The following is a 14,660-nucleotide window of genomic DNA, read 5'->3' as shown; positions in this document are numbered from 1 at the left end:
TTTTATTTTATTTTATTTTATTTTATTTTATTTTATTTTATTTTATTTTTTTATGCATGAGTTGAAGCAGACACAGGAACTGTATGAATTATCCGTGCCCTCCACTTTCCTGGAAGGATGACTTCCCTCACAGCCAGAACAACCCTCAATGCTTCTCCTCCACATTGACCTTACCGATTTAGGAGTTTTGCTTCATTTACTAAATTATTAAGAATGGCAGATCTAATGCAGACCTGCTGATACATCTTTAATTTTTTGTTTGTTTGTTTTTGTTCCTTTTTTCTTAAAAAAGAAAAACAAACAAACAGAAAAAAGCTAGGAAGACATAAAGCCTTATAATAGAGCAAGTGTTTCTGTAATCCTGAGAACCTATTTAACTTGCTTTATGTTTATTTATTTATTATTTTCTGTAATGTGGCAAAATTACCTGAACAGAGGTCAGGCAAACCTCATATGTTTGATTTCAGGAGATGCAGGACGATATTTTCCAACTTTTTTTCTTATCAAGAATCCATTTTACAGAAAAATATAATGTTGAAACCGTCTTCCTATACATTTGGGTTCTATCCATTACAAAGGTTATAAACCTGCAATGGAGAGCCAGGCTTGAACCATTAGACATCTGAGGTGGCACCTGTTTTCATTAATTATTCTAGTTCTGGAATGGGCTTCCTCCTAGCAAAGAGATGCAGAGGTTAGCATCCCATCCTCTTTGTTTTCTCCATAGTTGTACTTGGCTTTGTATTTGAAATGCAAAATAATTAGAAGGAATGAATCTCTAAACAAATATGAAAAGTAGGTCAGGAGCCTTGAGAAATATATTTTTTCCATCAAGCAAACAATATAAATACTTGCATTTTATGCATCTTCAACTTAGACACTTTTACAAATATTAATTAATGTAAGCTTAGAACACCTTTGTTAGGAAAATATTACAGTCCCCCTTTTTCAGGTGGTGCAAATCAGGCTCAAAAGAAAGTCTGTGACTATCCCAGCATCACATGCAAATCAGAGATAAAGCCAGGAAAGGAATCTGGGTCTTGTTAGTAAGTGGCAGAAATATGTTTCCTTCCACAGCAGGGCACAGTGGGACCTAATAGGATGACAGGAGAAATGAAGAGAAGCAGCTGAAAAGCCACAGTGCATCTGCCCAGCCACAGCCAAGCCCTGACAGTGTCTGAAGGACAAACAGACAGAGGTAAGATGCAGGCAGCACTGCAGGGCTGTTGGAAACACCCATATTCCTGAAAATAAACTCCCCACCAAGCAGTTAGAAGTTTTACAATTAACAAAAATAATTTAGGAGGTTTTCAATAAGCTTGAATTAGATCAACAATATCAGATAAAGTTCAAAAATAAAGCCTTGCATTCTATGAGATTTCCTATGCTCACACGTGCTTAAGCTTTCAGTACATCAATACTTCCATTGAATCTGCTATCGTATCATAACCCCATTAATTCTTTAGTCATCCAATCAATACTGGAACAAACTCGCAATAACAAAGACTGGGGATTTCTAATATGTCAAGAGGAAGAAAAGTATTCATAAACAATACTTTGGGTTTAAATGCACTGCAAGGAAGCAGAAAGTAAAGTTTCATTTTACTTTCAAAATTCTGTCAGAAAGGTTTCATTGATAAAAAACAAGGAGACATAAATGGCATTTCAAAGAAAGGTAAACATCTTTATTCAGCACAGACTCGGACAGCAGCTTTTTTGTACTCAGTCATTTGAAGTCTCTTTTGATGAAACCACTTGCAGGAAATCTGCACGCACACCCTATCATATACACGGGCATCCATGGCTTAGGTCTTTCCTACCTGTATTTCTGTTAATTCTAGAGGGATGCTGCTGTACCACTACGACCAGCCTTCATGTCCAGGAGATTACAGCCTCGCCACTGATCCCTGATAACCTTGGCAGCAAGCTCCCACCCCTTAAAAGACAGACATCAGCTGCCTGTTCACATTGCTCAGGAAAGCCTCAGTGCTGGCTCCAGAAGGCGGGAAGGTGTTTAATTAAGCCCTTGGCAGATACAGATTCAAGTACATAAATAACACTCTTGAAGTGGCACCTCAAAGGGTTTGTTTCCAGTGTGCAGCACAAAGGAATAATTTGCTCATTCCTGAAAGATCCTGGTGTGCAGATGTAAATACAGAGATCTAAACCCAACAGCAGATACCCCTAGTGAACCACTGTTGTTAATCCTAAAGATACTATTTGCCTTTAATACCAAAATCTGAGCATATTTCACATGTGAAAATAAACCAAGCATGCACAACTTTTGCTCTGATGAAATGATTCTATTAAAAAATATGTAAAAGAGAACATTAAAATGAAGTCAGTTGTTTGTGGGAGTCACCTGCCCCCTGCTTCTCATGAAGAGCTAGCACAAAGCCTTCATGATATCTGCAAGTGAGATAAAGCCCTTCAGCCTCTTTTTTCTCCTTTTTTCTCTTTGCAGTTTTTTTTTTTTTTTTTTTTTTTTTCCCCACCCCCCATTCTCTTTCTTACATAAAACCTTAATTGTTTCTGGATTAGGAAAGTAAAACAGATGTTACCACAAGTTTTAAAACAAGCACCCTTCATTGATGCTGCATATTACAAACTGTAAATGTTATCACTTTCATCTTCATTTACGATTGAAAAATAACGCTACCCACCTGTGAAGTTGACTTTGAAGCCATAAATCCAGACATCTATGGTATTTTAAGACTCTAAAATATGGATCTGTGTGACATATTTCCCTGCCTGTGAAAGAATCACTGCACTGACATGTTATGGATGAAAGCTGGATGTGCTCCAACCCAAGATTCTGTCAACAACCTTATTTCTGGCATATTTATTTAAAACCTGCCAAAAAGTCTGTCTGCACGGTGGCCATATTACAATAGCATAACCGTTTTTTGAACCAAAAACTCAGTCAAAACTGTTTTTTTTTTTTTTTTTTTTTTTTTTAATGTTATGTCAACATAGTTAAATGGAAGAAAAACAATACAGATATCAATTGTCAATCATTGGTATTATTTAATAAAAGCCTAGACCAATATTTCTGAAGCCTAGACCAATATTTCTGAAGTACCAAGAGTGGGCAGGCCATGGTTGGCCTCTTAGTCCTTTTCAACACGGAGATGTCACTTTTACATTTCAAGAAAGGGGACTGAGTGTATATCTTGTCTGGTATTATACACTTACAGACTGTACAGGATATATAAAATGATCTACATCTGCTGGAAATCTCCCAGTGGCATTGCTATTCACGCAGATCAGAAAATGAGCTCTTCTCTCAGTTATGCCAGTGTAAATCAGAAAGAAAAATAAATAAATAAAATATGAATGGTATGAAACTAAAACAGGTGCCAGATCTTTGATTGGCTTCAGAAGTGGAGTTTACAGCAGTGTCTTTGTATGGTTTCTACAACTGCCATTTTTGCAAGCTCTGCTTCTTGATTTTTTGTTTTTCTTCTAAATTCAAACTAAATAACCTGGGTATGACCCTAAGTGCTACACTGAGACTCCCTAAAAAAAAAAAAAAATCTTCCAGCAAGCCTGTCAACACACAGTTAATCAAGGAATAAGTATTCTACTTCAGCTTGTGCTACCTTATTCTGAATTAAAACTTGTGCCTGATGACATAGCATGATGAGTTCAATATCTCTGGCAAGTCAGCTCACCAATTTCCAGTCATGGCCCAGAATAAACACATTGCTCAGCAGATAAGGTACAGGACCACTGGTGTCTCTGGCAATAACTCCTGTGACCTTCAGCAGAAAAAATATTCTTGCTGTTAATCAGTTCTTTATAATACAAAATTGCTGCAGATTATAACTGCTAAATAGTATTAAAAATGACATGAGTAGTCAGTACCCCATACTGATTGACTACTAACCTTGTGTTGCATAAAGGAAATACTAATTGCAATTATAATAGCAGCAAACCCAGTGTAGCAGTGTTTACAATAGGAGTTTTGCTGAGACCACTGGTTGTTATCTATGATCGATACTGCCCTATTGTCTTCTCACACCTCTCCACCTGTCTGTAACCTCTGCTGCTCTCCTGCCTTAAATTTAGCAGGGCAGCTCTTTGTGGGCAGGACTCATTCTTGGTACCCTGCCTGGCAGAGCGCAGACCTCAACCACTAAAGTGTTTAGGCAGTATCATAACACAGGTAAACAATAATAAGCAAATAACTGCATCTTTCTCAATTCTGAATTCAAACTGAGTTACCTCTCTTGGAGCTTTTATTTTCTTTTCAGTCCTTCTCCACCCCAATTTCCTTCTCTTCTCCTGCTGCCAACCACCCCAAGCTGTGCTCCAGTTGAAGCTGGATGCCATAGAGCAAGCAGTTTGCAGATAGGCTCAGAGAGCCTGAGGCTACAGCAACCTCAGTTGTTGAGATGCCAAAGGTGGTGCTTCAAAGACCTCAGCAAAAGAAGAAAAACTTGGCCTGCTTTTACAGATGAGGCATGGTGTGCACATGGACTTTCCTACAAAAGTCCAACATAACAGTTTGGAGGGATAAAAAAATCCTGTGTGTTACTGTGGTGAAAGACAGCTATATTATGTTTTTCTTCAACTTCTGCTTCTGCTGATTAAAAAATGCTTTTATTGATAGGGAACAGTGACTTAGTAACAGTTAACATCTTTGCTGTCTATTCCACAGCACCACAAGATAAATCTTCTACCCCATGCAACACGCTATCCCACCCTGCATTTATGGGAGGCTTTTTTACCTGAAGTCACTCATTTTGGCCCTGTAGCTACTTCTCTCACAATTTCCTGCAAAGTGCATGTCAGCAAATACTCCGAGGCTGGGCATTAAAGGAGTGTTTGAGGGTGAGCGAGGAAAAGGCTGTGTCTGTAACACTCAGCCCTTTGTAAAAATAAACCCTGCATGTTTTATGCTTTAATAGAGCTTTCAGTCTTGCATGTTTATATTACAAAGGCGATAGGAGAAAATGAATGCCATCTGCACATCACGCCTAACTGTTAGTTCTAACAGATGATGGGTCTTCCACAGTTTTAAAGCAGAAGGCACCAGATCCTCAGCTAGCATTGACTGATGTAGATCATCGGCTCCACTGGAGCAAAGCCAGCCTGTGTCAGCTACAAGTGCAACCCAGAGCTACTTCTAAATTAAGAGAAAAAAAATGTGTAAAAAGATCTAAATACAGTAATATCTGGAATTCCTATTTGCTTTGTACTGCAGAAATGGATATTTAACAACTTCCCATCATTTTTATGAGTGTTGTGATGAAACGGTTTTGGATCCCCTCCAAACCTAACAGCACTAGAAGATTAATTTAGCATCTCTGTATCTTGAACTGGCATCTCACATGACTTTGGTACCCAGGAATAGTAACCCAGTTGCAACATCCTCTTACCACCTTACCACACATGAATAAGCAACATTACTACTTAATTATTATCCAGTTATGCCTAGTGCTTACAGTGAGACAAAGAGGCATTTCCAAAGTAGGTTACAAATAGGGAACATGGACTTTGAAATTCTGCCAGGAGCATGTTCTCAAGGTGATAAAATTTCAAGCTGTGAACACCAGCTGGGCTGGTTGCACAAAGTATGGCTCCAGCCAAGGACATGGCCATCTTCTATCTCAAGCCTAGGAGAAAGAAGGTTGTAATAATTGTGCGTGTGTATAGCAGAATATATGTGATTTGAGATATATTTAGTAAATACTTGTGATGGTCCTGTTTTAATGTCTTATTAATCTTCATTTTCCCACCTTTGGCTTCGTTCATTCATCCACCGTAACTTAGATGGTTTTATAATTCTTGGCGCAGTGGGACAACCAGTCCTCACAGGGGCCCTTAGCTATAATTCAATTAATAATTAAAGATCTATTCCCAATAGGGACAGAGCCCATAAAATCAATAGCATTTCTTTGATTTTATGTCAGTGTTTGATATAAGCACATACATTCATCCACTAAAACTAAAACAGTCTGCTAGGGTGAAACATCTGCCATGGCACCAGTAAAACTTGGTTTGATGCTTAGGATTTTAATTCCATAAGAGTCTGTGTTTCCATCAGATTCCTGTAAAGACTCGGCAAGCCCAAATGTTGCAGATAATATCACTGATCCCAGTACCCCTGTGTACTACAGTGTTAGCTTTGCTCCAGTTTTGCCACTACAATGCACTGAAAGCCTGGCTTCATCTAAACCAAGCAGCAACACACATAGAAGCCTTGGAGCAGTTCATTCCCATGCAGAAATAAACTGCAAAAGGTGACGTTGCCAAGGCATGCTAGGATGTCATCTCTCTACTTTAGGAATTACAGTCTCAAGAAAAAGGAAAAGAAGCTTCTTGGCAAGGTTTAGAGATTGGAGAAACCTCTGCTCATATGTCACATCCTCCAGTTCCAACCAAATGCCATTCTGCTTACATTTGTAAAAAGGCAATTACAGTTTTTAGAGAAACTATATTTCAGGAAAAACAGAAATGCCATTCAATTTATGATTCTGAACACTGAGGAAGAATTTGTGATAAGAGAAGTGGTAAAGTGTTTAAACTCCCTGGGTAGAAATACAACATTGTATTAGAAATTCTGTTTAGTATTATATTTTACTAACTTCTAGGCTTTTTTTCCCAGTAAGTTAATTTGTAAATAACTTGTTTCTAAATGGTACAGGAAGTAAAACATGAAGTGAACAAAGCTTAATTCCTAAATAATTTATTTTGGAACAATGTGAAAAACAGCCATGAAAACAGCAGAGTTTTAAAGTCAGCAAGTTGCAGAGACAGCTGGGAAAAACCAAACCAGTGAGTATAGGATGGAGGCAGGGAGGGAGAATGGTTTTATCATTTCATTTTGCAATCTCCTTGGGTATCCATCAAACTCAGGTTGCAGAAATTGGTCTGTGTGCTAAGAATATAAAAATTACTTTGCCAAGTTTCTTGGAAATAAACCTGTGATACAGTGATTATTATGTGAATGTATGCGTTAATTAAAATGGGTGGGGACTGGCGGAAGGTAGATTCCTGTTTGGCCAAAACATGTGTAAGTCTTATTAATAATCAAAGATTCATACATGTTTGGGGTAATTAAAATAAAATAAAAATAAAACAGAAGGAGAAGCACCTTCAGTACAACCAACCACACCATGCCAACCAATGTCTGCCAGTGCAAGTTTAGATAAAACAGCTGCTTTTTGTTCAAAATGCCTCCCTCCTTTTCCTACAGGATGATGGTGGATGGCCAACATGAGTGCTGCAAGGTGATGGCTCCCAAACATCCTGTGGTTGTGGGAGCATTTGGCCAAAAGAGGTTAGAGTCGGAACCAACCTCCCAAGTCCCATGGAGGTGAATTATAGGGACAGACCCAGGGTGAAAAGATGACATGGGGTGACACTGCAGTGCCAGCTCATAACTTTTCTGGGGAAAGAACATTTGATCAAAGCCCATAATAATGACAATTCACAAGTAATGGAAACTAACTGAGCCTCCCTGGTGAGATACAAGGTAAAATGCTTTTACTTACTGCACAAAGAAAAATGTCCAGGCAGGAGATGATAAAATCTGATGGGTGCACACTAAAACATTCTCAAACTTTAGTAAAAATATCACATATTTCTGTCCTCCACAGGATTTGTGAGATGTGCATTCTACATAAAAGTCAAGTTTAGGAGAAATATATTTATATATATTTCCCTTAAATAAGTCAGTAGTATTCTCACAAAAGATAAAAGGTTATTCCCATTTTAAACCAGAACCTGTCTTTACTGAGGTCAATAATAATATTTTTAGTAGCATGCTTGATTCGTTTAGTCTTTTCCATATAGCATAAATTAATCAGATTATGATGTTGTATTTCTCAACTGTCTGAGAATCCTATTAAAATTATAGTGTAGGAGGTGTGTAAACTGCCAACTCCGGAGTTTTTTGGGATGCTAAAATTCACAGATTATATTTATACTTTTTTTTTTTTTTTTTTTTTTTTAAGAGAACTTTTATTTCAAGCCAAACCCTTTTATATATTGTACAAGATAACTACATCACATCCTCCTTCCCAGCACAGTCCCTGGCCCGTTCTGAAACACCAGCTTTTCTGTGTCAGTCCTGGGAACATGCTGTGAGCCATAAATGTGCCTGGGAGCATCCTAACTAACCACATAAGTGATTACAGACAATTGTTTGGCCCCTGTGTCCCTTCAGGTTAATTTATCATATAAATTCAGACCTAAACTCCACTGAAATCTCAAACCCTAAATCTAAGCTACGGCTCCCTGCTCATTTTTTTCCCCCTTTATTCACATAACAAGGAAAGAACATCTGTTTTATTCATTTTTTTTATTTTTATCTTCCCCCCCCCCCCCCCCCCCCCTTTTTTTTCCCCTCCTAGCTGACTTCGATGAGCCTGTCCTGGATGCTGAGAAAGAGCAGACCCCACTGTGCTTCTTCCTCGAAAATAGTTATGAGCCCCATGTACCATCACAGCTTTCCTAATGGATTTGCTCAGTTTTTTTTCACATCACATATCTTTCTCAAACCTGAAACCACTTCATGCATATCTTGATTTGATGGACATGAAGTTTTTTTTTTTTTTTTGTGTGTTTTTTTTTTTTTTTTTTTTTTTTTCTTAAAAAAATAATAAAAAATCTTAATTCCCCCTGGCACTTGTCCAGCCCCAGCTTAGGAAAACTGCAGTTTGACGAATTACAGCTCTTCAAGAGTGGCTCAAGTTTTCGGCATGAAATGCAAGCAGACTGGCTCAGTACTGAGTGCTGCTGACAGGCAAAGTGACTCCAAGGTCTCCAAAGGTTTATGAGTCTTATGCTTGGTCTGGTTTAATTGATTTCTATTTTTACCAGGGTTCTCACTGCGCATTACAGAAAGCTTCACAAAGTCATTTATTTTCATTTTCAAAACTTTCTGGGCAATAGCAAACACAACCAACAAACAGCAAGTCATTTTTCCTTGGGAAAGCAAAATGCCAACTTTCTTTCCCATATTGTGCTGTATTACCTATGGCACAATACCACAGGAGCAAGACTTCTTGTATTGAAAGAACTCTATTCTTGCTCATTTTTCATTTGAAAGAAATATCCTTAATTCAATACAATTCTGAGACTAGGCAAGTGAAATACATAATAGAAACAAGACATCCATGTTCCTACTCAAAAAAAAAAAAAAAAAAAAAAAAAGAAAAGAAAAGCAAAACTGACTGACAGACTGTAATTTTTATTTTATTTTTTTATATATTTTTTTTGTGTCCCAGAAGATCTGTTTCGCAAGGGTCACTGCCATCCAGCAGCACAGCCACTGCATCAACTCAATGATTTTTAATCTCCCTGCATAATTCATGTTAGCATCTTAACAGCACTGACAAAAGTGCCTCTTCTCCTGAATCATGCTGATGGTTTACCTGTGTGTTTTCCACTGGCTTCAAGCTCTAAAGTTGCCTCTGTAATTAAATTTCTCCCTTTTATTTTGTTACTTTCTCGCTGGTGATGTCAAAAGTGAGAAAGAGTGGGTTAAAGAGGTCCCCTTTGTATTTGAAACAGAAGTTAAGTGTATGGATACCATCTTGATTTGGACATGCTGTAAGGGCTTGAAGAGAGAGAAATCTCCCAAGTAAACACGTTGACCTTTATGTGGCAGTTTCATTGCATCCCAGGAAAAAATGCTTCAGGAAGAGGTAAGGAGGAAAGTGAGTGACCAAGAAACAAGGGGTTTCATTCCTCACCCCACTGACCTCTTACTCTCCAGAAGTGGGGTTCGGCTTCTGAACTTCAGAGATCTGAACAGGCCCAGAAGGTAGAGAGGGCCATCTCGTTTCCCTAGATTGCTGAGGATCTTCAGATCAACTCAAGATTAAACACACCTAAAAAGGTGTCTTCATCTTCATCATATCTTCATATCTCTGCCATTGCACTCACCTTATGAGACTTAAAGACATCCTGAACCCAAGCAATGGTGCAAAAACCCTTCCAGTATGGAATTCCTTACCAAGTACCTCATCCAGCCCTCTCGGGACCCCCCAGAACTGCCCAGGGGGTTGTCTGTGTGAAATCCCTCATTGCAACATACATAAACCAATGTCCTCAGTGATGTTCAGATCCCTAATTCTCTGTAGTTTCACCAGTAGTCAGGTGCAGAAGTGCTTCTGAGGACATAAGCCTTGCTGCATTCATTCTCCCTCTCTGCCTTCAAAGATAAAACTCTTCCATCACTACTTTTGAGCTCAGAAGTGATCAGATATATAGCAGCAGGAGAATGCAAATGCTGTGGGCTGGGGCATTGGTATTTTTAAAGAGGGATGAACATTAGCACAGCCAGGTTATTACTTACTGTGTGAAAAAATTGTCCAGAGCAGAATGGGAAGTCTACCAATTTATATTCTCTACATATGCATCTCTCCAGTAACTAGATGTTACATGGATCATTTTTATATGACACATACCATAGGGGAATGAAAAGGTTAATTTAGTGTATGTGACTGTATTTTTTTTTTTAATAATTTTAAATAATTTTTCTTTACTGTACATTAGGCTCTGGCACTGGGGAAAACCATCAATCTGAAATTAAAAAAAGGAACAAAATAATTTAATTTAAAACTACATCATGATTATATTACTCATTGGTGCACACACACACACACACACACACACAAAATCAGCAATGTGCATTTCATTTGTGTATTTTGTGATTATAAAAAACAACAACAACAACAACAACAAAAAACTATTATAACTTAAATATAATGTTGAATTGTAATTAGAAGCAGGACTCTCAATACTACCAGCTTGTACTGCTCAACATTTTCTGTAATACAATATAAAGTCATTTTGGTTAGAAATCCCATTTGTCATCTCTCTTCACATTTACCAGATCACAACCCTTCTACCTTCAGTTACACACACTTCTGTATACTCAGAAAAAGCAGGATTTGGTTCTGAACTCCAAGCTTCCTATTTGACAAAACCTTATGTTGGCCTCGGTACAGACAGGAGAAAGCTTAAGGGCAAAAATGATGAAGCTAATGGACTCATGGTATCTGCAAAAAAGATCTCAACAAAAGTTTCAGGTGTACACAAGTTTCAGGTGTACACTAATCTTGACTAAGATTTAGAACAGAAAACCTTAGCTGAAACCTAACTTTTTCAAGATGACTGAACCAGAACCCCTAAATTCATGGCAATGCCTCCATAATAGTAGTTCAGGAAAATGGGGCCCTGGAAATTATATATGTGGGCTCTTGATTCTCCATTATTTGACTTACAGACTGTGGAATCCTCTTCCACTCATGATGACTGTGCACCTAGTACTCTCTTTCCCTGGAGAGTAGAGGATATCCAGCAATACGGTGACCTTTACACTCAGTTACAATAAGAGCATGTCCTCCAGGTTACACAGCTCCAAACAGTGTCTCTCCAACCTACCATCAGTCACAGCCTTTGTGCTTTTCTCAAGCAACATTTGCTGTCACCAGATTCAGAACGGAAATGTGGCACTGAGGACAGTAAGACTTTGTGAAATGCTCTGTGTCAAAGAAGAGAAGAAAGGACATGGCACAACGGATCTGTGCTCCATACACTGGCCATCACTCTGGCTGCCAACAGATAGCAGTGACACTGCAAAGGGACAGACAGGTGTATGAGCTGGTCAAGATAAATCTGCTGCCCTATTTTCCTTCTACTGTATTGACATAAACACGTGTGTGTTTAACAGATGTTCGTCTGGTCCATCACTCCCTGCCTCTATAGACAGCAGATAACTGGTGTGAAGGATCTCAGTTATTGAATTATGAGGGATGAATACTCGGCCATTGCCAAAAGCTGCCTCGAGGAAGAGAGGACAAGGCTGCTCTGCTCCTGGCATTTTTCACTTCCCCAGTGCCACCCACACTGGTGACCAGGTCCCAGTCTGCCCTGCCGGTCCTTTCATGGTGGCAGGGGATTTTCTACCTCTCTCCAGCAATCCTTCATTGTTAGCATATAAAACAATATGACTACAGTCTTTTTGTCAGATCAGCCTGATGTATCCTCTCTTGCAACTGGTCTAAGCTACTAAAGAAGGGAGCGTCAAGTGCTAGTCCTTTGGTTGTCAAGATAAAATACAATGTCAATTTCCATTGCTTCACACACACACACAAAGGGTACTAAAATATTTTGAAGTCACTTTTGTCATTCATTTGAACAAAGGGAGTGAGGGAAGCAGGATCAAAAAAATCCAAACAATTAATACTTCTACAGATTAATTCACTACATTTTGTTGGTACAGCAGAGAAATATATACACACATGTAGGTACCTTACAATTTCTTGGCATGGGGAAGCAGACCCTCACACCCTACAGATGTTCCTACTTAGCCCTGTACAAGAAGTGAATTGTCTTTTGTCCATTAGTTTTCATTTCAGAGGAAAAGAGAAACAAACCATCCTTTAGTGAGCTGGGTCTTTGCTGGACCTTGCAGCAATGCCTCGCCAGGTGGATGGTTGCAGCCCCCGTGGGCAGCCCCAGAGGCATCAGCTGAGCTGCAGCGGAGCCTCATCTCTGCAGCTAACCCCCTCCCATATGGTGAGGGACTCCGTCTGCAGTGAATAATTAATGAAAAATGTGTCTGATCAGAAGAGCAAAGCAGCAGAGGACCTGCAGAAGTAAAAAACTTTTTTATTTTTATTTTTTTCTTTTTTTTTGGTCTTCCTTCCCCCAATTTGTGCTCACAGTGGAAAAAAAGACCCTTAAATCTGAAAGCACAGCCCAGCGCCATGCGTGCTCCTGACAGAATTTCATCATGGCAGTTAATGCTGTGATACATCTGCCCCACATCCCCAGTAGCTCATGGGGCACCTGGAGCTGTGCTGTTCTTGAAATGTGGGACCCAGTGCTGCAAATCTGCTTGAGAAGCTGGGACAAATGCTGGGGCAGGCAGCCTGGGCTAAGCTGCAGTCTGATGCAGCCACATGTACAGGCTCGGGACCCAGGTGAGCTCATTTAAAGCCAGGGTTCATGGCAGTGACTGAGAAACAGACATGCTCTCATTTACTTTTTAGTAGGAGGGGAATGAAGGAGGAAAAAGCTATATGTTTTATGACCTCTCCTTGTTAGCAAGAAATATCTTAAGGCTGTGCCTTAGTGCCTGATGCTTTTTTGCTATCTTAGAATTAGAGGAGAAAAAGCATTGCTATTCTCCACATATTTTGCCTTTATAAAATGTTGCTATCATAGCCTCATAATGTCAAATGGAAAAGTAATATTTTCAGGAGATGTCACAGCCAACTAATGGGGCACTACAAACCTTGGATATTTTTTTTTTCAAATTTTTTTTTCATGAATTTAACAACAACAACAACAAAATCAGAATCTTGTTCATTCTCCTACACAATGCTTTGTGAAGGATGTAAGAATTCACAGCAACAGTATATTCCACTTCTCCCTTAATTTCCATCTTAATTTCCATTTTTTAATGGCTTTGCAATTTCAGTATTTTTTTGCCCTCCTGAGAGGGAGAAAAACTCTACTGGGGAATAGGACAAAGAGCTGGAATCTTCCTGCTACAGTAACAAATATATTAAAACATATATAAAATTACAGGGAATAAGCCGAGTTCTACTTCTTCCCTGGGGGTCTGGTAACATAATTCCAGTGATGCTGGGAGTCCAGATGCAAGTCCACCTGAGGGTGTGCTCTCGGCATAAGCTACATAGTCACACAGCACATCTCCTTCGCAGACTGAAGACGTAAAGTGTAAAATAATCAATCTTGCAAAGTATTAACAAGCCCCGGTGTACCAGGCTGCACTACTCAGTCAGCTTCTAGAACAACAAAAAATGTCTGGCACAGATAGAATAGACAGCTTCAGGCATGTCTCAAATATCTTTGTAAAATTACAGGAGGCAACTTAACCTTTGTCCTACAACTTTTCATGGGGAATGAGAACATTTGCCATCCAGGCAGGAAGTCATTATCCCCCATGGGAATAAAAGATGTCTTGACATAATCCTGATCCTTTGACAACACAACATCTGAACCAAGGTGCCTGCTGGAGACAAGTCCAAGAAACCTCTGCACTTGGGCTCATGCTGAGCGTAAATTTCCCAAGAGTCTCCTATGTTGTATACAATCCATGCTTTATATACATCCTAATTACATCTTAATTAATTTCGCACTTATATTAAGAACTCAAATTCCTAAAACAGAAAGTGCATCTGATGCAAAAAGACCTACATGGAAAACCCAAATAAGAGAAATGGATGAAAAAACTTTACTTATATAGACTCTTCCATGCTTGTACTAGTTCAATTTTCTTATTTTGAAGTATTCCCTCTCCCCATCAGTCACCCCTTCCATGGCTTCTCCTCCAGGCAGAAGTGACTAACCATGCATGGTGGGAGCCCTCACTACCAATCTAGTTTTTGATCCAGTAAGTAACAATTTTTTAACTCCACTTAGTAGCTATGCTGACCCCACTATTTGGCATTGACACATTCACTCTAGTAGCAGAGATTTGTGGGAAAAACAGCTGATCTATACAAAGGTAACTAAAAGAGTGCAGATTTAGGTTAGCTATTAGGAAGAAATTCTTCACTCAGAGGGTGGTGAGGCCCTGTCCCAGGCTGCCCAGAGGAGCTGTGGCTGTCCCATCCCTGGCAGTGCCCAAGGCCAGGCTGGATGGGGCTGGGGGCAGCCTGAGCTGG

General features: G+C 39.2%; 1 protein-coding gene across 7 annotated transcripts in view; it reads right to left on the bottom strand.

Moving 5' to 3' along the window:
* Positions 1 to 14,660, bottom strand: part of DPP6 (dipeptidyl peptidase like 6) — a 551,821-nt gene that overhangs the window by 169,983 nt on the left and 367,178 nt on the right. Inside the window, exons 1-2 of one of the 7 annotated variants that reach the window (XM_035317876.1) lie at positions 13,818 to 13,844; positions 5,039 to 5,044 (exon numbers count right to left, since the gene is read on the bottom strand). The exons of the other annotated variants lie outside the window; for them this stretch is intronic. Of the exons in view, the coding sequence (XP_035173767.1) occupies positions 5,039 to 5,044; positions 13,818 to 13,829 (18 nt within the window). The 5' untranslated portion in view covers positions 13,830 to 13,844. Of the gene's footprint in view, positions 1 to 5,038; positions 5,045 to 13,817; positions 13,845 to 14,660 lie in introns of those variants that run through there. 7 annotated transcript variants of the gene reach the window in all.

This window comes from Oxyura jamaicensis, chromosome 2, assembly GCF_011077185.1.
Source record: "Oxyura jamaicensis isolate SHBP4307 breed ruddy duck chromosome 2, BPBGC_Ojam_1.0, whole genome shotgun sequence".
In the NCBI taxonomy this organism is placed as follows: Eukaryota; Metazoa; Chordata; class Aves; order Anseriformes; family Anatidae; genus Oxyura; species Oxyura jamaicensis.
The sequence above is the reverse complement of the archived record's forward strand: the minus strand, read 5'-3'. Positions and strand labels throughout refer to the sequence as shown.